The sequence below is a fragment of the Myiozetetes cayanensis genome, unplaced genomic scaffold (assembly GCF_022539395.1).
Source record: "Myiozetetes cayanensis isolate MyiCay16 unplaced genomic scaffold, myiCay2020 scf34, whole genome shotgun sequence".
Classification (NCBI taxonomy): Eukaryota; Metazoa; Chordata; class Aves; order Passeriformes; family Tyrannidae; genus Myiozetetes; species Myiozetetes cayanensis.
In genome coordinates this window covers 1422435-1445125 of record NW_026087566.1, presented here as the reverse complement: position 1 = coordinate 1445125, position 22691 = coordinate 1422435, and the positions used below count along the sequence as shown (strand labels likewise).

Sequence of the window (22691 nt, the reverse complement as noted above, 5' to 3'; positions counted from 1 at the left end):
TGTCACCTTTGTACCCCGAGGAAGGGCCTGGGCAATGTTGGAATGGAGCAGGGTGTGATGCCAGCAGCGGGGACCGGCTCTCCAGGGGGATTTCAGGACCTTGGGAATGACAGTAAAAGGGCAGACAGGGGGGACACCACCCACAGCAGCCAGACTTGGCACCTCCAGTGGCTCTGAGGTCAAGTGGTTCTCCAACATGAGCAGGTCAGAGCTCAGATTATCCACAGTGGCCGTGTCCTCTTGTTTCCAACAAGACAGTGTTGGAAAGCTCCTCTGCCTGCTGGCAGTGAGTGCAGAGAGACCTGCCAAAAAAAGGTTATTAATAATAATAACAGCGACTCCTTTGCCTTTCCCCCACTCCTTCCACCCCAGGATCTAAAGGGCTGTAGCCACAGCAATGCAGTGAAACTCCCTCCCCTCTGGCAGGGTGGGATGCTGAGGCCATGGAGAATTAAATTCCCTTTCCACAGCCATTCATCACCCATCACCTCCCTCCATGCTGCACCCTGTGCACAGGCACAAGTGACACCCTGTGCACAGGCACATGGAGATCCCACAATGGATAAATCCCAGAGCAACTCAGCCTGATCTCACAGCTCACCCAGCTTCGAGCAAGAAGTCGGACTAGAGACCTCCCGAGGTCCTTTCCAACCTGAATTATTCCGGGATTTTGGGCCCTGGGAAATGTCAGCTTTTTGTTTTTAGTTCCAGCTCTTTCTCCTCATCTTCCCCAAATCTTAATCTTTCTGCCCAGATCCTGAACAATCCCAAAGTGCCCATATATTCACCCTTCACAGCCACATCCTTCCAGTTCTGGTCTGGGAGGTGGATTTCCACTGGGGTAGGTGAGACTCTTTCCCAGCATTGACCAACTTCCCTAGAATCAATGGGGAGATGTGTTTCACTTCAGAAAATGTCCTAGGGACATGGAAAGCCCATTCCTGGGGTATGGATGGCACAAAGTGCACCTTAAACCATCTCCTGGCTGCACCAGGAGATGCCTTCACTCAATCTGGGTTTATTTACAGAAAGCAGTTTACAAAAGGAGTTGATGCATTCCTGGGCTCCAAGAAGAGGGGGCACCTCAGCGCCTCAGGAATAAAAGCAGCATTTAAAAGAACCCTGGGACGAAGTGTTGCTGCAGGAGCTGTGCCTGTGGGGTGGGTCTCAGGGAGTCCCTGCTCCCTGGAAACCTCCACGGGGGGAAATGTCCCTCTCCAAAGTGGGATTTGGTCGTTAAGCAGCCCAGAAAGCTGGAAGGCTCTGACAGAGCACGTACAGACATCACCATCTAGTGGTCCCCGACTCCAACAGCCTCCACGCAGCCCAAAATTTGCACATTCAACAGGGTTGGAGTTACTGCCGCTCCCAGATGGCTCCTCCCAAGGAGCTGAGCAGCCGTTGCCTCCGCCCTTGTCCCACCTCTGGCTGCTCACACTCCTTTGCTCCGGCCAGCACAGCGACACTGCCTTGATTTGGGGGGGAAAAAGTCACTCCAGACTCCCAACAGCTGCTTCTCACGGTCGTGGGCTTGATCCTGCAGGCAGCTGTGCCCAGTGGCATCACGGGGCAGTGAACTGAGCTAAACTGGGGTCTTGTCTCATCCCACACCTCCGTGGGAAATGGAGGTGTTCTGCACACGTGGAATTGTTGGGGTTTCTCCAGTGGAAGAAGCCCCTTGGGGGGCTCATCCTGCTCCTTCCTGTTGCAGCCAGGCTCTGCCTTTGCCTTTCCCTCACCTCACTCTGCTGCCAAAATGCTCCTCCTGGGGCCAAATCCAGCTGATCCCACCCCAGCCCAAGCCCAGGTCCCACCTGGGTGCTGGACTCGCCCACCCAGCACAGCTGGGGACACCGAGCATGGCCCCAGGTCACACTGGGAGCAGGAAGCCTGGGCACAGGCTGCTGCTGGGGACACTGACACCATCAGTAGCCTGGGGGGTTTTGTTTTAGTTATTTTTATTTTTGTGGTGTGATTTGCTGCCGCTCTGGTGCTGCCCATCCACCCCCTTCCCTGGGGCTCAGCCCCAGATCCCACCCAGCACCAACCCCTGCCCCTGCTCCCACGCTGCTGGCACAGCCAGGGGACAGGGACACAGGGACACAGGGCCACCACCAGCTCAGCCAACACTGCTGGGGCCCTCGGGGCCAACCCCACACTGGGCCCGAGGTTGCTGTTGGTTTTTGGGGCAGTTGAGGGGAATTGAGCCACCGTGCTCTGGCAGGGCAGGGACCAGGCAGCAGCACTGCTACAGCCAAACTGGGACATCTCTTTGTTTTCCCCCATGAGTGACACACAGCCCCAGGCAGCAGGACTGAGGGATAAGGGGCATCATGACCCTCCCGAGGCTGCTGCCTGCACATCCATGTGGGCTGTGGCATGGGGACAGTGAGGGGGCACATGGGGAGCTCAGCACCATCCCAGGGGCTCAGCCAGGCTGAGGCTGGGACCAGCACAGCTGGTGCTACATGGAGGTGGCTGGGATGCAAACCGAGTGCACGTGGGGGGAGTGAGGGAGGGCAGAGCTTTTCACCACCCTGGGTCACAGCAGTGCCAGGACACAGGGGTGCAAGGAGGAAAGGGGCTGCTGGGCTGCTCAGAAGCAGTGTCCTGAACCCACAAAGCAGTGATGGCTCCTGCCTGCTGGCAGCTGCCCCGTGCCCAAGGAGATGGCTCCTGTGCCCAGCGGGACTGAGTCCAGTGATCCGACGGGCAGGGCTTCACCAGCACGGGCCGTGGAGGAGAGAACAGCTCAGTGTGGTTTGAGTGGCCGCTCCTGAAGTCCCCTTGGCCCGATGAGCACCGAAGAGTTCACAGACTGGCAGAGAAAGTCCCATTTCTCCGTGTCCAGTGTATGGAGGGGCCGCCGGCTCCGCGAGCGACCCGCGAGGTAAGGACCGAGGTTTGCCTGGAGAGCGCGTCCCTGCAGTCACAGTGGGGCGATGGATGACACTTGGAGGGCCTGGAGGCAGTCAAGGGGTTGTTAAATTACACGCAGACACGTTCACACAGGCACACACACACAAGGGCTTCTGTAAACTGGACTCCGTAAGGTTCCAGGGATCCTCGGCTGATCCCACGGCCAGCGCTGGGTGTGGCATCCTCAGTTCCCCCGGTACGTGATGTTGGTGAAGGTGGATGTGGCCTCTTTATATAAAGGGTTGTGGGTCTGGAGGAAGGAGGAGGAGGAAAAAGAGCATCAACACTTTGTGCTTGGCATCACCATTCATCCTACTTAACGCCTGGGGAAACTGAGGCACCACTTCAGCAGGGAGCGGTGCTGAAGTGCTGATGGGGTGATCCCACCCCATCCCCTCCCTCTGTGGGGGGCAGCAGATGGAGAGGTGGAGGAGAGGCACCAGTGCTGTCTCAGCCCCCTCCCTGGTGCTCTGGGTGCCTCAGTCCTTCCACCATCCCGTGGCAGGAGGGACCTTCCACTTTGCTCACGGGATGGAAACGCTGGTGCGGGCAGTGAGTAAGGGGGGTCACGCTGCTGACGACTGCTTGGGATATGCTGGAGGTGGGAAAATCATCTGGGACATCTGCTGTGACCTGTGCACAGCCCTGGGAGCACAGCAGGCTCAGGGAAGGGGTGTCCAGGCTGGCAGTGTCACCCCTGGGACACTGTCCCAGCCTTCAGACAGGGATGGGGCAAGCTGGTCCCTAAGGGCCACAGGCAGCAGCTGGGCTCTCCTGCTGGGAGCACTGGGATCTGGATCCCTCAAGCCAGGGGCTGTGGGATCTGGGGGTTCCTGCCCAGCACCCCTGACCCGCTGGCCCTCACCGTGTCCCACTTGGCCCTGGCCTTCTCCTCCTCGAAGCGGGCGAACTCCCGGCGGTCGTGGATGGTGATGAGGAGCTTCCAGATGAGCAGGGCGGCGAGGCCGATGAGCAGGATGGCCCCTGTCACCGAGAGCAGGACCACCAGGACGTCAGGCCCCTTGGGGCAGTCTGCAGCACAGAGCAGGGCAGGGTTGGAGGGCGCTCAGCACTCCCAGGGCAACTGAAAGCAGCTCTGGGGCTGCCTGGCCATGGGTACGTGGAGCTCCACTGGTCCCAGGGAGGCTTCATCCTCCCCTGGCAGGGAGCAGGAACCTCCACCCTCTTATCTGCTTCCCAAAAAGAACAACATCCCTGCAGTCAGACACGGATTTAGGGTGGTGGGAAGGTTGAACCCCCATGCTTGGCCTCAGCGAGGGGGTGAAATAACCGAGGAAATGTGAGACGAGAGAGGCAGGAAATCACGGCCCCGGTGGCACCGAGAAGGGAACAAAGCAGCCCTTTAACTCCTCTCAGCCCCTGACTGCGGTGCCCCAGGAGCCTGGCTGGGGTGGGAGGTACAAAGGGCACTTAAAATCCCCCAGATTAGCACAGAAACCCAGCACTGCACCTTCCCCATCCCCCACCTGAGCAGGGTCTTACCAGGCTCCTCGATGACAGAGAGGATGGACTTGCCACTGGAGTCCTCGTAGTACTGGAACCTCATCACACAGTCGTTCTCGTCCTTGTAGGTGCAGTTCACGGCGTCCTTGCCCCTGTCACCTGCCAGAGTGAGAGGCTCAGACCCCCCCATACCACAGATGTACAAACAGAGGGAAAACAACCCCCTGGATTTCCACATTTTAGGGCGAGTTTGGGTCTCCTCTTACTCAGTTCCTGCACCGTCTCGATCTCGTCCCGGCACATGCGGCTGCAGGTCTGCTCCTCCACCAGCCTCCCCCTCTCGAACTTCTTGCACTCCACACAATCCCTGAGGAGGGGGAGGGAGGCACTGTGAGCTCCTCCGTGCTCTCCTCAGGGGACCATCACACCCTTCAGTTGCAGGTTATGGAAATCACCACAATCCCAACCTAACAGGGCTGCAACTGGTGGGAGCTCCTGCTGCCACTGCTGCCGGCTCCCTGATGGGGTATGACCCATCCTAGCTCTCTGTCAGCCCCCTGATGGGGTATGACCCATCCCAGCTCTCTGCCAGCTCCCCTGATGGGGTAGGACCCATCCCAGCTCTCTGCTGGCTGCCCTATGGGATATAACCTTTCCCAGCTCTTTGCTGGCTCTCCAATGGGATATGACCCATCCCAGCTCTCTGCCAGCTCCCCAGTGGGATATAACCTTTCCCAGCTCTCTGCCAGCTCCCCAGTGGGATATGACCCATCCCAGCTCTCTGCCAGCTCCCCAGTAGAATACAACCCATCCAACTCTCTGCTGGCTCCCCAATGGGATATGACCCTTCCCAGCTCTATGCTGGCTCCCCAGTGGGATACAAACCATCCCAGTCCTCTTCCATCCCCCTGATGTGATATGATCCATCCCAGTCCTCCTCCATCCCCCTGATGTGATATGATCCATCCCAGCTCTCTTCCAGCCCCGCAGCGGGACCCGCCCCACCCCATCCCTCTGCCAGCCCCCCCTCCCTCCCCGTGTGGCCCGAGCTGCCGCCTCCCCGTGCCCTGGCTCACTTTTTGATGGTGCAGGCGTCGGGGCAGGTGGGGCACCTCTCGCAGGTGTCCCCGTAGGAGCCGGGCTGGGTGCACTCGCAGCGGCCGCACACGCAGGAGCCGTGGCCGGAGCACACCAGCCCGTTGCCGGACATGCAGGTGTCCGTGCGCGTCGTGCAGTTGCAGTAGTCGCCCGTCCAGTCCGGGTCGCACAGGCAGTCCCCACAGCTGCACTTCCCGTGGCCTGGGGGAGACCCAAAGAGTGTCAAAACCCTCGGTGTCCAGCTTGCACCAAACGCCAAGCTCTGCTGTGTCCCCAGCGCTCCTCTTATCCCACCCAACCGAAAACAAAGGTGGGCAATGAAAATAGGGAATGGCCCTGAGGGGAAGCTGCGTGAGGAGCAGCTGAGGGCACTTGGTGTGTTCAGCCTGGAGGAGGCTGAGGGGAGACATCACTGCAGTTACAGCTTCCTCAGGAGGGGAAGAGGAGAGGCAGGCACTGAGCTCTGCTCTGTGGTGACCAGGGACAGGACTCCAGGGAATGGCCTGAAGTCGTGTCAGGGAAGGGTTAGGTTGGGTATTAGAAAAAGGTTCTTCCCCCAGAGGGTGGTTGGCACTGAACAGGCCCCCCAGGGCAGTGGGCACAGCACCAGGGCTGACAGAGCTCAGAGAGCATTTGGATGATCCTCTCAGGCACATGGTGGGACTCTTGGGGATGGTCCTATGCAGGGCCAGGAGCTGGACTCAATGATCCTTGTGGGTCCCTTCCAACTTGGCATATTCTGGGATTCTGTCATTCCAGGCTGAGCTGCCCCAGCTCTGCCAGGAGATGGTCAGTCAGATCCATCTCTGAGCAAGTCAAGCCTTGGCTGTGGCTTTAAATTTCAGATTGAGTCGGGACAGCTGGTCAAACCCCCCAAATCCCACTTGTTTCCCAGCCCTGGCCCAGGCAGGGGAAGCTGACTGCTGGGAAAAGCCTGGAGAGCTCTGCACGCTCACAGAGCCTGGTTTAATCACACAGACAGACAGACAGACAGACAGACAGACGTGCTCAGATCCTGCCAAACCCCGGAGCTGTTTGGATTGTGGTTTGATTCCAGCTCAAAGACCAGACACGGTGAGTGGTGGAAACACCACGGAGCCGGCACGCGCCGACCCGTCCAGGCCCTGGGCACAGCGGGGAACGTTGGGAACGCTGCTCCCGGCAGGGGATCGGCTGGGCACCATCCCAAAACCCTGCTCTTGGCCTGGCACTGTCCAGGAATGCTGCTCCCAGCAGGGGATCGTCCAGGCACCCGTCCCTGCCACAGCCTTGGAGGCACCGGCATGAGAAATAAATGTGTAACCCCGTTAATGAGGAACCGGGGCTGAGTCACAGGAAAACGGTGCCATGCTGGGTGACAGGGCATGGAAAGACAGGCAGGCTGGGGAGAAGTGGCTCAATAGGACCAGGCTGATGCCAGCTGGGGTCAGACAGTTCAGGTTAATTAACAGCTCGCCCTGGCTGGGGGCAGCTCTTCATCATCGCCCTTCACCCATCCTGAGCTGGCAGCCCTTGTGCAAACAGGAGCAGGCTCCCTGCGGGCACTGACTGCTCCAGGTGGGGAAAACCCAGCCTTTCCACCTCCATTATCAGCAGGCTGTGAAGATAAAGGATCAATCCCAGCAGCACAGAGGCCGCTTTGAGCAATCAGTTTGGCCTGAAGGGTGGGTGGGGGCCCAGAAACTCGATTTGGGGACATTGGGGAGCAGGAACCAAGTGTCCTCTTATGTGAATGGCCAGTGTGGGGACTGAACCCACCACCTTGGTGTTATTAACACCATGCTGTGACCAGCTGAGCTCAGGGTCATCTCCCCATGACCATTGGTCTGGCTGAGTTGCATCAAGTCTCTACTTAATAATTATTTTCTTTTTGCCAGCTTTAATGCAATTGTTCCAATAATTGCTGCAGGATTGTGCACTATCCTCTCTCATACCATGCTACTGCTAGTTTTAGCACTTGTACTGTGTAGTAAACCATTCTGATTAAGATCTTTTGCCTGAACATTTCTAATAATAAACGATTCATTTTATATAAGTATTCTCATTTTGCCAATTATTAAAACCTGTAGTTTAAAAAAAAACCCAAAAAAACCAAAAAACAAAAAACAAAAAAACTGCCAATCATTAAAAAAAAGCGCGGTTCAATCACACCTCTGCAATTCCTTAAATGTAAACCGTTGCCACAATCCCAGGCTAAGATTGGGTCCAGCTGCACCCGGGCTCCTCTCCGAGAAGGGGTTTAGGAAGCCAGGGGAGTCCTTTCTGCACCTCGTGACGCAACCGCGGGGCTTTTAAAACAAATCCTCCCTAATCCGCCCGCGGCAGTGGGTCCCTCCCAGCTCGGCCCGCCAGCCCCCAGCACTCACCCGAGCACATCTGCCCCTTGAAGCGCACGCAGGAGAAGTCGTCGCACTCGCAGTACTTGCCGCTGACCTTGCCGAAGTCGCTGCTGTGGCACACGCACTGCCCGCAGATGCACTCCCCGCGCTGGCTGCACAGCGGCTGGCCCGGCCCGGGGCTGCAGTTGTCCTGCTGGGAGGGGTTGTACTCCTCCTCCGAGCACTCGCAGTGCGAGCCCAGGCGCCCGGCGTTGCAGCGGCACACCCCGCACTCCAAGGTGCCGTTGCCGCCGCTGCACGACGGGCTGCGGGGCTCGGCGCGGCTCTCGCAGGAGCAGTCGCAGTCGAAGTCCACCTCCACCGTCAGGCTGTCCTTGAAGCCCACGGGCTTGATGGTGAAGGATTTCCGCCGCTCGCGGGGGCAGCCCCGCACCTTGGCCTCGATGCTGAAGCTCACCTGGAGGGCAAAGGGGTGTGGCTGGGTGTCAGTGCCGCTGGTAGTGAGAGGTACAGCACCGGGGTTGGGGTACCTGCTCCAGGCCACGACCAAGCTTAAGGAGCTCGGAACTGGGACCCACCAGGTCTCTTTGGGCTTATCAAAGCTGTCCCAGCACGGTTTGGGCCAGGCACAGTAACCAGGTGAAGTTTTAGATTGGATGTTAGGAAAGAATTGTTCACTGAAAGGGTGGTCAAGCATTGCAACAGGCTGCCCAGGGAAGTGGTGGAATCACCACCCCTGGAAGTGTACAAGAAATGTGTCCTTGTGGTGCTCAGGGACGTGGTTTAGTGGACCTGGCGGTGCTGGGTTAGTGGCTGGACTCAATCTTAGAGGCCTTTTACACTCTGAACAATTCCAGGATCCCAGGCACTGTGGGCAGCAGCCTGGGCTGAGCTGCGGGACCGCAGGGTTGGCATCCATTCCTCCTTACACCCACCCCAGTGGACCTCCCTCTCCCCACCGCCGAGATTCCAGGGAATCACTGGGGAGGTGGTGGGACAAGCAGGTGGTTCAGAGCATCAGCCAGTCTGGCAGCACTGCTTTGTGGAGGGGCAGGAAGGCCAAGCCCACGGAGAGGATCCTCACCGTGTCCCCGATCTTGAGCCCCACGCAGGACTTGAGCCCAGGGATGACCTCGTCGTTGAGGCAGGTGGCGTTGAAGGCCAGGGACAGCTCTTCGGGGAGGTCCCGCACCTCCAGCTCCACCTTGGAGCGGATTTTCTAGGGAAGGAGAGAGCAGGGATGAGGACACAGCACTGGGGAGGGGCTCAGTCCCAGGGAGAGTCCCCCCCACCGGCACCACAGCGACGCTCCCACGCGCACGGGGCAGGAGCCAAGTGCTCCGAGCCTTTCTCAGGACTCGGCTACATCATTCCCTCCGTCATTCCCTCGGATGCCTTGGAGGACGGGAAGGGGCAAGGCAGCGAGCACAGTGATCTGCCTTCCCAGGGGTGCCTGCACACATGGGTGGGGACAGATGCTCACAGCTGGTCCAGGGAGGGTGCTCGGGGCTGGGGGAGCTGCCAAATCTGTGTGGGCTGTTTGCAGTGTGAAGCAGGGGCTATTTTGGGAGGGAGGGAGCTCTTGTGGGGCCAACACATCGCACGCTCACCCCGTAGGAGTCCACGATGAGCTGCAGGACGTTGCTGGAGTCTCTGGACAAGGTGCCCACGGTTGTGCCTGGGATCAGCTCACTGTAGTTCTGGAGAAATACCATAAATGGGGACTGTTTGTGATGGGTGAATGTGCCATCCACACAGGAGCTTCCCAGGGAGCTTTGGTGGGACAGGAGACCACCAAGCTATCTCAACCCCCCATGGCTGGCTCCTGGGGACCCACCAGCCCCCCAAAAGGTGTCTGCACAGCAGCTGGTACCTGGTAGAGGCCAACAACTGTATCTGTCACAGCAAAGATCAAGTTGATGTTCTTCTGTGAGAGTTTCTCAGTCATCAGGCCCAGAGAGGGATAGTCCTGGGGAAGAGGAGAGGTTATCCCTTAGGGACATGTACCTCCACCACTTGGCTCCCCATCATGTTCTCCAGCCCTGGCTGGACCACCTTCCCCATCCCAAGCGGCACCCAACAGGAGCTGTGAGCTCCACAACCCCATGCCAGGGCCAGGATTTACCAGTGTGGTGCTGGCAGAGTAGAAGTTATCCTTGCCAATGTGGCACTGGGCATCGTTGGGCTGCACGATCCCGGCCAGCCGCCCGTCCAGGGCGATGTGGGTCTTGGCGTCCGTGGTGAAGACGAGCAGGTGGGAAGCATCGTTCCTCCAGCCGATTTTCTCCTGGGGTGAAAGGAGCTCCCAGTGGTGTGGCAGCAGGTGCTGAGGGCAGCACCACGTGCCAGCACCCTGGCTGCTGCCTTTGTGCCACCCCGGGCCGTGAATCGGCCGTAAGGATCAACCAGAGGGAATGGAGAGAACCGCTCCCCCAGGGAAGTGCTGAGGGGATTGGGTGGCCTCTGCCCACCCTGGTGACCCTGTCCCAGCCCCAGCCAGGCCTCCTTGCCCCTCACCTGGCACACGGTGGCCTGGATGATGGCGTCGAAGCCGCCCTCGGGCGCGTCGCGGTTCCGGGACACGCTTTGCTTCCGCACCTCCTCGTTGAAACGCGTCACCTCGTCCGTGAGCGACAGCACGTGCTTGTACCCAAACATGGGCAGGCAGGTCTCACCGATCCTGGGGGGGGATGGACAACAGTCACAGGGCTCTTCCAGCTCCCACCCCTGCCCTGCAGCCATCCCGTGCCCCACGGTCCTGTCCAAGATATGCTGGAGAGGGAACATCCAGAGGTTGGTGAAGGACCATCTAAACAATCATCCACATGTTCTGGAGGTGCTGGGCTCAGGGCAGCTCCCAACCTCAGACCTGCTGGGGTTTTTAGGAGTTATTTTCTTCGAGCTCCAGCATTTCCCATGAAAAAAAACGGTGTAAAACTGTTCCCTTAAGGACTTCCTGGTGACAATGACAGTTCTAGCTTAGACCTACCTGCTCCTCCTCCCCGTGCCAGCAGAACACAAGGAGCAGCAAACCCAGCCCAGAATCAGGCACCCTGCTGGAATCCACCAGCATGGATTTCCAGCCCCATTCCACTGATGTCCCATCAACTTCTGGCCCTCACAGGACTCCCTCAGCCCGGGACTCACTCATAGCAAGGGTTCTCCACGGCCTCTGGAGGGGAGATGTACATGTAGGGGGAGATGGGCTTGTCCACGAAGGCCCCGAAGCCGATGCGGAGGTTGCTGGTGAGCTTGCGCATCTCGCTGGCCAGCTTCGTGCCCAGGTTCTGGATGTTCCTCAGGTCGTCCTTCATGGAGTTGGACAGGTCCATCAGGTAGTAGATGTCCACAGGGTAGTCTTCCACCTGCCGCACTTGGACGCGGAAAACCTGGGAGTCATCTGTAACGGGAGAGGGCAGTGGAGTGAGAGCTCCTCTCCTGGGAGGAGCAGGGGGGTTGCTCGCCACAGGATTAGGGAGAAAGTCACCCTGCAGGGTCAGCAGGAACACAGGGGGTGGTTAAAAGCTGCTAGGAGGAGAACATCACCCGTAAACAGACACAGAGGGGCAAGGCCCTTAGTCAGGTGCTTGCTCAGGAGATGTTCTGTGCACCCTTGGAAGTGTCCAAGGCCAGGTTGGATGGGGCTTGGAGCAACCTGAGCTAGTGGAAGGTGTCCCTGCCCGTGGCAAGGGGTGGAATGAGATGATCTTCAAGGTCCTTTCCAGTCAAAACAGTTTTAGGATTCTATGACAGATGTGTCTGCATTCCATGGCTCCTGTTCTCCAAACCCCTCCGTACCAGGACGTGAGCAAATCCTCCTGGAGCACCCAGTGTGTGGGCAGCAGGTCTTACAGGGACCACAGGGGGACTTGCAAGGCTGCTTTGGACTTCTCCAAGCATCTCCTGAGGCCTCCCCCATCCCTCTCCCCTTGGCTCCTCCCAGTCCCTACTGGGAAATTTTTGTTGCAACGTTTTCCATTGAAACCAAACCTTCCTCAGACAGATCCTTCTGGGGATTGGGCCAGTTTTGATGACTTTTGCACTTTAAAAAAAAAAAACAAAAAATGCTGAAAATGCTTTGAGTTGACCTTTTTAAGAGACAAAAGTTCTTTCTTCTGGTCCTTGAAAAGGCTTCTTTGAAACGTAAGCCAGGGCACAGCTGCAGCCTTGTCTGAACACCTCAAATGTTGAGGAAAAGAGCTTTAATTGAGCTCAAATTGTTACTGTTTTCACGTTTCCATCTAAACCCACACGTCACGTTCTTTCAGGACGGAGAAAGTTTCAAAATCTATGAGAGCCCAGAGAGCTCCATCCCCTCCTCAGCTGTGCTGGGACCCCATCACGGAGCCAGGGGTGCCTTCTTTCTGCTCAGATAGCAGCTGTTTGTCCTCGTTGAGAGGAAGCCATGAGCACTCCAAGCTTGTGGGACATGAGCTGTGGCTTGTCCTGCTTGTATCCTTCGTGACCTGGTCTTGGTTCACGAGTCAAGGCTGATCATGACTCATACCAAACCCTCTTGGTGGGGCAGAGATGGTATCAAGCTGGGTTTTCTCCCAGGAAGCAGAGATTTACAGGGGTTTGCTCTCCAGAGCAACACACCCACCCCCCTCCTGCCAAATACCTTTAGACCTAAATAGAACAAGGGCCACTGAGCAGCTCCACGTCCCCACTGTGTGGGGACATTTCTGTCCTTCAGATGGGTCGAGGCTCCTCCTGGCCAGGCCCAGGGATGTGCCACATGCTATCAGCCACTGACATCCAACCCCAGGGCTTTAATGAGCACAAGGAACTGAAATTGTTCCTGCTGAGACTGGCAGAGTCACCCACGAGGGGATGTCTGGGGCAGAGCAGGCGATGGCACTGCTGGCTCCACGTTCCCCAAACCGGTTTTGTGACCTCGGGCGAGTGACTCCCGTTAGCTTTGCCTCCTGCCCGGCATCCTTGAAACTCCTGGGTGCTGGCAGAGCACCAGAGCAGTTAATTGGCTCCAGCCTGCCTGGCTGAAGGGAGCCAGGGAAATTACAGGACCTGTTGGCAGCCCAGCCCTGCCAGCTGCTTGTTAGACACGAGCCGACTTCCACCCAGGAATCCCGAGCGCAGCGGCAGCACCTCGATCCAAATGGCTTTATAAAATAACCCCTGTGTCGCTGAAATCACATCCAGTCCTGCCCCTTGGGCACATCAGGATTGAGGCAAGAGACTGAAGGCAGGGAGCAGCTTGCAGGCTGCCCACCAGGGATGTTCTGGAGGGTCCAGTGCAGCCCCAGCCCTTCAGTGGGTAATTCCCACCGCATCCCACAGCAGGCTGGGGGCTCTTACCCGGCCGCAGGTTCAGCCGAATTCTCTGGGGGCTCATCTGGGTGGTGGTGGCCCCCCCTGAGCCCTTGTTGCTGAGGGGTCTGTCCTCCAGGATGGTGACACTGCTGCTGGGGGACTCGATGTGCTCCTGCCCGCAGCCGTTGTGCAGCAGGTTGGCACGGAGGTCACAGCGAGGGGACGACTGTGCCCAGACCTGGGGGAGAGGGACACGGTCAGGAACCAGCTGGGAGAAATAAAACCACCCCCCTTTTCCCTGGAGAGCTTTATCACACCTAATGCCAGACCAGGACAAGAGGGGTTTTGGGGTCTGTGCTCGAGGGAGGTGGCAGACAGGGGGATTTGGGATCAGCACGTCCTGCCAGGATTCAAAGCAGGAGCTCAGCAACCCCTGCCAAGGAGTGATGGATAACACACCCCTGCCAACCCCCTCCTGACTCCTGGCAGCTGCAGCCTCACGTTTGGGCTTTGGCAGAGCTGAAAGGAAAGCCTGTCTCTGTGGGATGGCTAGAGGAGGGTGTGGTGGGATGTGAACAGGGGCAGGCTGGGAATTTTTCCATTATTTGTTGCTTTGGCAAAAGACAAATCCCCCTTTCCCCCCCCCATTTTCTCAACACGTGCCCTCAGAGATCGTGCTGTGAGCAAGGAACGGGCCCGCTGTGGGTGAGCCCAGTGCAGGGAGCAGGGCTCAGTTCCTGTCCAGCAGTGGATCAGGCTTATCTGCAGCTCCCCAGCTTCCTGCTGGATGGAGCTGACCGGGAAAGGAGCACCAAAAAAGGAGTGAAAGAGTGAACAGGCACCGGGAGAAGCCGTCAAGGGCCCGTCAGGGGCAGGAAGCACAAAGTGTGGAGTCACTGCGGGCTCCAGCCCTGTCCCTCCTTTCCTAGAAAGCTCCCAGCTCCTTGCCCTTATCATGACACATTCAGAAGGGTTCACTTCCCTTCAGTTTCTCAGGGAGACAAATATGGGAGGAATTTGTCTCCCCCCATCACTGCTGGGATCTGCTACTGTGACACGTTCCTGCTCCCTCCAAAGGGATTTTCCATCTCCCTCCCACGGCCCAAGTCTTTCTACATTGGAGTCCTAGAGCAGAGGACCAGCACAGCCTCTCCCTGCAGCAAAGGGAGGTGGCACAAGTCCTGGTGGGGCTGCTCCAGCTCCCTCCCTGCTCCCGGGATGCTGGATCCCAATTCTGAATCTCCCAGAGCTGGAGAGGTTCCCATCTGGGATATCATCTGCCCTGGGTTCAGGTTGATTGAAGCCAGGGATGAATTTGCAAACAAGGAGAAAAATGCAGTGGTGTCAGGAGGCCCTGGCTGGCCCACAGCCCTCTGGAAACAGGGACAGCCAAGGAATACATCAGCAGGCGTGTTCCTCCCCCGCAGCCTCCCGATCCCACTGGAGCGCTGCTGACGGTGAGGAGGACGAGTCATCCCTCCAAATTAGCTCCCTTGCACCCACCCACCCCCTGGGCTCACCCCACGGGGCTCCCTGCTGCGGGAGGAGGTGGCTGGTTCACTCCACATCCCATCAATCAGCACGTACATTCCTGTCCCAGGGAGGGAAATGGCTGGAAAAACACTTGCAGGCTGGGCAGGCAGGGTTTTATCCGTGGTGCTGGGTGATACTTGGGGATCCTGGGGAGCTCCCAGGACCTCAAAGGCCACGTGGCACCTTGTGGGATTAGCAGCACCATTCCTGCAGTGAGATTCCCATGGGGAAGCTGTTTAATCCCAGGACTGCATCCTTTCCCTTTCCTTGGAGCCCTAAATACTGAGGTTGATTCAGGATGCACAGGAGCCTCCCCAGCAACAAAACTACAGCCAAAGGTGAAGGAAAACATTCCTGTGCCATCCAAGGGGTATTTGGCTACGGGGCCCTGGCAGCTCCCACTCTGTTTTTGACCCCAGTCTCTGCCACCTTGCTGACTCAGCACTCTGGGCACAGCCCCTGTGGCAGCCAAGGCCTCCTGGTGACAAACACACAGTGCAGGGCCTTCATCCCTGATAAATCCATCTTCTCCATCAGCACAGCCCTGATGGCAGCAGCTCCCTAAGGCGAAAATGTGAGGGGGATGTGTTCCCAGCCCTCCATCCCAGCCTTCCCAGAGATGCTCCCCAGCTCCACCTGCCCTCTGTCCCACCCCAAGGAGGGAGGTTTTAACTCAGGATGGGAAATCTGGTGATTTTATCCCAATTCCTGCCTCCAGAGCTGTTAAGTGAGGGCAGGGTCAGCTGCCAGAGCCAGCTCCATCCCTGACTTCCCAGGGTGGGAGGCTGTGGAAACTCACACACCCCCAGGCCATCTCCGTTCTCATCTCTGAGACAACCACATGCAGCATCAGCTTCTCTGCAGGAGAGCTCCTGGCAGGGCTGAAAGCAGAGATACCTCCACAATTTAAGCTAAAATCTTCCAGCAGCTTCTCTGAAATCCACCCCTGGTCCAGCCTTGCCTCCACCTTTCCTCCAAGGGAACCAGAATGGGTGACATTTTGGGAGGGTGAGATGCTGGAAGATCTGTCACAATAATCTCCAAAGGGGGTTTTAGAGCCACGTGTCAGTGTTACAGCTTGGCTGGCTCTTTCCAAAAGGAAAAGCGAGAGGATGAGAGCATCTATTTGTTGGGAAGAGTGGTCAAGGTTTCCGAAAAATAAATAAAACTCAACTCTCCTCTGCATCAGCGCTCAGGGGGGTCAGTGATCACAAGAAACCACAGTGAAATCCTTCTCCCATCCAAGCCCAGGATGGAGCAGGAATAACTCATCACCCCAGTGAGTGGGAAAGGGCTGCAGAGGGAGCAGGAGCACAAATAAGGGCACTGCCCCTTTAAAAAAAAAGGGGGGGCTGTGCAGTATCAGAGACCTCCCCCACCCCAGGGAAATTAAACAAACCCACAGCAAAACCCTCATTTGCTAAATTAGGACAATGTGGTCCAGATGTTGGGGCAGAGTTGCTGAGCTGAGCTGCGCTCCCGGCTCTCCGGGGGCCGGCTCTGGCAGTGGGACGGCTCCCTCGCTGCTGTCACGTCTGTCCACGAGCACAGCTCGGAGCAGCACTGGAAATATTTCCTTTTTTGGAAACCTTTGCTGATCTGGAGGAAAAAAAAAATCCTCCCTCACAGCCCCCGCTGCAGCGTCAAGACACCAGCCCTGCCCAGTCAGCAGCCGGGAAGGAGAGAGCCCAGCCCAGCCCAGCCCAGCCCGGCCCGGCCCTGCCCGGCCAGCATTCCCCCTTGGACAGGGGATCCAGAGGGAAGCCAGGCCCCTTTATCACCCGGCACGTTTCGGACACTCCCCGCGGGAGATAAGAGGGGCACAAACATCTTTATTCGCACCACACCCCAGGTCCAGCCCTATCTGATGGGCACGGCAGGCACAGCCATCCCCCTCCAGACACACACTGACCCCAAAGCATCGGCCACACTGGCGTGATCCAACAGCGTTTTCCAGCTTGGATCACTTTTTTCCCAGGTCTTCTGCCAGTCCTGGGGGACACCGCGGGCAAAGCCTCAGCTGGAGGAAGCAGAAAGCAAGGAAAGCCTTGCCAGAGGGGGATGCACTCCGGGCTGGATGCCTTGAAGGTTTCATCACCTCTCCCTATCCCAGCCTCGCCTCCCTTGGCTCTGCCCTGGGGCTGCTCCTCCATCCCCTTGGGAAACTCCCTCCTCTTACCTAATGGATTAACCCCCAGGGCAGCATTTTTACAGGGGAGTGTGGCAGGTCTGCCAGGCTCTCACCTACCCAAACTGAATGATTTGAGACCCACGGCTCAGCACTCACATCGTCTTTAGCCCAGTAACCAAAACAGGACACCTTGTCCTCTTTCCCCCCTTAATTGCAATGAAAAAAGGCTTTTATACCCAACCCCCTAACTTCTAATCACCATTTTCAATTCCTCCCTCCAATCTCCCTTCCCTTTCCAGCCCTTCCAGCAATTAAGCTCCTTCAGCCAGAGCTTTACAAGAGGTTCTCAAGAAGCAAACCAAAAGTAAACTAAGTACATTATTTGAAAGGCAAAGTGATTTCCCAGTGGAAACAGCACCATTTCCCAGCCAGTTCGACGTAGCTCCCACCAGCACACACTTAAAGGGCAGATTTTGGGAGCAGGGCAGCAGTGATGTGCAGCTCTGAGCCAGGGAATGTGGGAAGAGGTGGAGACGGAGCTTGGGACTAACCCCACAGCCCAAAGGCTCGTCCCTTCCTACACATCCCCCGTCCTGCTGGGGGACGAGCTCCAGCCCCGCTCATCCCCCCAGCTCAGCTCTTACCTCGGCAGAGCACCACGCACAGAGGGGGCTCACAGCCAGGCACTGCTTGCAGGAGTTCACCCCGCGGGTGGTGCAGATGTTGCCTCCTGGAACAGCAAAACAGAGCAGTTACAGCCTGCAGAACAACTCACACAAATCCTCGACGGTGCCTCCTCACCCCTTTTATACCCTGGCAACCAGCTGGGCTTCATCCTGCCCGGGGCTGAGCATCATTCCTGCCGTGCCAGCTCCTTAAAGGGTCTCCCCATCCCTGCAGCATCACTCAGGGGTTGGGAGTGAAGCCCCCACTGCTGGTGTCTGTGCCCTCCTGCAGACCCCCTGGAGCAGCAGGAGAGGGAAGAGGTGAATTCCCAGGGGATCAGAGTGGTACCCACAGCCCTGCCAGGCGTCAGCTGCCTCTTCCCACTGCCCCGACCCAGGGTGACCACCCGGGGCAGGGTGGTCAATGCCACCTCGTGCAGACAGTAAACACAGTGACTGGCCCTGGCTCGGGTTCAGATTGGCTCTGTCAGCCACAGTGGCCGTGGGGACTCTGGGAGACACAGGCTGGCACCAGTCCTGCAGGTCACAGTCCAGGAGCCTGGTGGGGAGGGACTAAAGTGCCCCAAAGTGCCCGCGGGGCTGGGGGTCAGGAGGGACACTGCAGCCCTGGGACCCGGGGGATGCCGGTAGGGGTGTCCCCTTCGCCCCGTGTGTCCCCCACCCCGTCCCTGCCCGGGGCTGTCCCTGGCAGCGTTTTCCACCACAGGAAACGCAACATAAAAACGGAAAGAGGAAACTGTGAAGCGATGTCGTCAGGTCTCTGGGCAGAACCACAAAAAAACGGCCCGTGAGCTCCTGCCGAGGGGGCACCCGGGCTGGGGGCATGAGGGTGCTGTCACAGGGTGCTGTCACAGGCTGTGGCTGTCCCGAAGGCCAGCAGCCGCTTTGGGGACGTGCCCCAGGATGTCGCCCATCACACCCCTCTGCCCCCGGCTTGTCCCACGCGGGGCACAAAGCTAAGGGCTGAACCCACCTGCCTGGCTCAGCACCAGCTTTGGGGTGGCACCCGTGCCCAGAGCTCTTGCCATTCCCCGAAATACCCGGCTCCGCGTGGGGGATGGGGCAGATTTTAAGCCACCCAAAAGAGTGGCAGGTTGGTTTCCCGCACCTTAGCGATGCGCCAGCGGGAATATCGATCCCGGGGGCGGACGGGGCAGGGAAAGGGGGAGGCAAAAGGGCTCTCCAGAGGCGAAGCAGCAGCACCGACACCTCCCACTTCTCGCATTGGCTCTTCTCGCCGCGTCCCACTGAAATCCCTCCTGCCCCTGGCCCAGTGGAATCCCTCCTGCCCTTCCAAGCGCCGGTGGCTGCAGCCGGGACTCGTGCCGTGGATTTGTGCTGTGCCCGGAGCCAGATCCACGCCTGGCAGCGGCTCAGCCCTCTGGGGGCAGCAGGGAAAGCATTGCCCGGGCAGCCCTCGGATGCTCGGGATTAAACGCTCGGAGCTGCCAACGCCAGAGCCACGTGCCTGGACACGGGAACAGCTTCCAAATCTGCGGGTCCCCGGGGAGCCCTGGTGCTTTGATCCCCGCACCAGGACCGTGGCCCCTCGGTCAGGGATGGGGAGGGGTGCCAGGAGCCTCCCTGCCCCGTGCCAGGGGTTTCTTTGCATTTCCTGGGTTAGAGCACCCAGTGCCACCAGCAACACTCCTGTCCCTGGCTCCTGTTTAATGCCACTGTGGGGTTTGTCCCCTCACGGTGGGTTTTAGCTGGTTTAATCACCTGGCTCTGCTCCAGCACCCACCCTGGGTGGGGAATTGCAGAGCTGACAAGGGCCTCCTGCCACCCGTGGGTGCCCTGGGATGTGAGACACACCGGTCCAAATCCTGGTCCCAGCAGGTTTCCCCTGTGACTTCAGCCAAGTCCCTGGGCCACTCCCTCCCTGCCTCAGTTTCCCCTGTGCAGGGTTATCTCCAGTCTCAGTGAGATCAGGATCCACTGAAATCCCAGGTGGAGGACATTCCAAGCTCCTGTGTGCCAGCTGAGCCCTCTGGCTGCCTCCTCATGCCGTGAGACCTGAGCTCAGGGCTAACAAGCCCCAGGACTGTCCCTCAGAGCTCATCTGCTCCCCACATTTCGGCACAAATCACCTCCTGCCTGTGTGCAGCCTCTGGACCCTCGTGGTTTCCTTTCTCCCCCTCCTGCCAGCACCCCACAGCCCAGGGGTCCTTGATGCTGGACACAGTGCCAGGAGGGTTTTGTGGAAGCAGGGATTTTTGGGGATGTGGGGTCACAGCTGGAGAGGAGAGGAGGATGTGGAGGGTGAGGAGGATGCTGGAGCTGCAGTCCCCTCAGGCTTTGCCCTGTGAGTGCCTGGCAGTGCCCCCCAGGCTCTTACACTGCCTGGCTGTGAGCAGGTTAACAGGTCCCAGCACAGCCTAAACTAACAAATTCTGTGGGTTTTAGTTACTTTTTTTTTTTTTTTTCATCTTTGCAGCTTATTTTTCCAGCCATAAAAACTAATAAACCCAAGTACAAAAGCTGCATTTTTGGACTATGAAAGCAGCTGTTCTCACACACTGAGCTGATCCTAAAGACTCTGGCTAAAAAAAAAAAAAGGGAGATAAACTGGGCAGGGTGTTGGGAATCACCCACCTGGGGCTGGGCCTGGGGCCCTGAGGGAGGTGAAATCATAGAATCACAGAGTGGTTTGGGTCGGAATTACCTAAATATCATCCAGTTCCAACTCCCTGCCATGGGCAGGGACACTTTCCACTAGACCAGGCTGCTCCAAGTCCTGTCCAACCTGGGATAGAACACCTTCCAGGGAAGTGATGCACTTGGAACACCCCAGATGTCCGTGGCTCAGCATCACCCTGCCCTGGCTGGGGAAAATTACTCAGTCCAGTCTGCACTAGGAGTAACCTCTGAGTGCCCCAGGAGCAGCCACACTTTTTGGTTTCTCCCCCTCTCTGCCAATTTGAACCAGAATGTGCTCACAGACAACCTGATAAAGACATTTTAGAAGACTCGATAAAGGTACAAACCGCACACAATGACATCCTCTCTTGTCTTCCTGCTTGACTCCACGATAAGGATCTGGCCGTTTTTGGCTGATCCCCACCCTGCCATTCTGAGGGTTGTTTCTCCTCTCTGAACCTCTCCCTTCCTGCCAGCATCTTGTTGAGAATGGGGTGCCCCAAACTCAGCTCAGCTCATCCAGGCACCCACACACAGGACCAGACAAACCAGTCACCTGCCCAGCCCCAAACTGCAGCTCTCCGAACTCAAACTCTTCCAGGGGTTATCCCGTGCCCCGTACTGGTGACAGCTCCATCCGGCAGCAGATCGCAGCCTCAGGCTGTTCCTGGGAATTCACCAAAGTCTGGAATTCTTTAGACAGTAAAATGTTGCCCCAAACTCCCGAGTCTGGCCTCGAAAACAATGGGACCGATTTATAAATCACCATTTTGCAGTTGCAGGATTGACTTAGAGCCCTGGGAACACACCTGGTGGGGGAGATAACTCTTTTCCAGGCTCCTCTGTACTTCAGACACAGGGGAACTTTTCTAAAATACAAACTGCATTTGTCCTGAGATCACCTGATGCCAGAAATCAGAGTTTTTAAAGAAAAGCAGCAAAATAATATGAGGGGAAAAAAACCCCAACAAACAAACCACAAGACATAAATTCCCCTCCATGCTCTTAAAATGCCCCGGCCACAGGAATTACCTGCCCTGTGAGATCTCCCAGTGAATTTTCTGTTTATGAAGGACGGAGCCCAAGTCACACCCCGGTCCTTCCATTACAAACCAGTAGCCAGAGCCAAACACAACGTAGGTAGAGGACACCAACTCGCCACACCCGGTTGAAATAACCCACCAAACCATGTCCTGACCCTGGGACATCCTTGAGAACCCCCCTAGCCCCGACCCAGCCGAAGCCCAGGCGGCTTGAGCGGAGCTTTTTGTACGTGGGAACGCGCCGCAAGTTCAGGCTGCCAGCTCCCCTTTCTGAGTGATTTCCCCGAGAAATCACAGACCCCCGGGAAGGCAGAAAGTCCCGGGATTTGCCGAAATAACAGGCAAAACCTTCACTGAGCGACAGAGAGAACCTACCCCAGGCTCCGGCAGCGCCGAGCGCGACGATCCCGAGCGCCAGCCAGAACCGTCCCATCTTCTCCTCCGAGCCCCGGGCGCGGGGGGCTGCCTGGACCAGCCCCTCTGAGAGGGATGGGGAGCAGCTCGGGAGGGTTTTGAGCAGCCCAGGAGATGAATCATGGGTCGGGCTGGATGACACACATGGCGAGCGGGGCGGCCGGAGGAAACTGCGCCGGGCTCGTCACTCCGGAGTTCAGGAGTGTCCCCGCCCGCTCCGCCGCCAGCTCCTCGTGCTGCTCTCGCCCTCCCAGCTCGCACAAGGACCTAAGAAACCCTGGCAGCGAGTCCTCGGCACTGGTGACCTGCAGCCCCGGGGCTGGTAACAGGCTCTTTGCCATAGGCTCTTCCGCCTGGCTTTAATTCCTTGCAAAATCTGGCGCACTCCTTCCTTTCGTTAACTCTTGGCGGCTCGTTTTAAACCCCGGCTGAGCTGCCCGAGTTCAAGGATTCGAGGAGAAATAGAGCAAGTACACAGTGGTATGAAAGCGTGGGTTCTCAGCTCCCTCCTCGGAGATGGGCAAATGGGAATATCCCAGCTGGGAGTTGAGGGAGACCCAGCCAAAAACTCGGACCTGGTGGAACCAGCAGTTTGGGTCTAAACCTGGATATTGGCACAGCTTGGGGCCAGATAATTTGGACATGATTTACTTCTTGCCTGTATTGTTTTTCTTCCCCCTCTGTGTCCTCAGGAATTGCTCCTGTGCTCAGCAAGTACAGGGAATGGGATCTGCACAGGAGTTTGTCCCCACTGAAATGATGATGAAAATGAAATGTGGATGCCTTCCAAAGGGGTTTTATCAACCTCTTGTATCAACCCTGCAATACCAAGGTCAGAGACATGGAAACCCCACAGACAGGCTGAGGGGCAAAAGGGAGAGAAGGGCTGGGATGCTCTTTCCCAGCAGGTGACAGGGGTTGGGGACAGTAATGAAGTCAATATGATCCAACTCACAGAAATGCCAGGCAGTAGAAAATGAGCTCATTTTGGTGCCAAGAGCTGCAGCCACAGCCTGGCAGTGCCAGAGCCTGCAGGGGATGTGCCCAGTGCTGTGTGAGAGCACAGCCCCACACCAGGAGGGGTGGGGATAACAACACCTGGCCCAGATCCTGCAGATCTCAATGAGGTGGCAGCGTCTGTGAAGGTGAG

General features: G+C 57.7%; 1 protein-coding gene across 1 annotated transcript; it reads right to left on the bottom strand.

The window, feature by feature from the left end:
• Positions 1-1987: 1987 nt before the first annotated feature.
• On the bottom strand, positions 1988-21725 carry ITGB3 (integrin subunit beta 3). Its single transcript, XM_050327677.1, has 15 exons — positions 21503-21725; positions 17403-17488; positions 13140-13332; positions 10968-11220; positions 10338-10500; positions 9946-10107; positions 9694-9789; positions 9431-9520; positions 8905-9039; positions 7848-8277; positions 5460-5682; positions 4650-4750; positions 4423-4542; positions 3785-3951; positions 1988-3169 (listed from the first exon to the last, which is right to left on the bottom strand). Exons 1-15 carry the CDS (start codon positions 21558-21560, stop codon positions 3104-3106), a joined length of 2343 nt encoding a protein of 780 aa, XP_050183634.1. The 5' UTR covers positions 21561-21725; the 3' UTR covers positions 1988-3103.
• Positions 21726-22691: the final 966 nt, after the last annotated feature.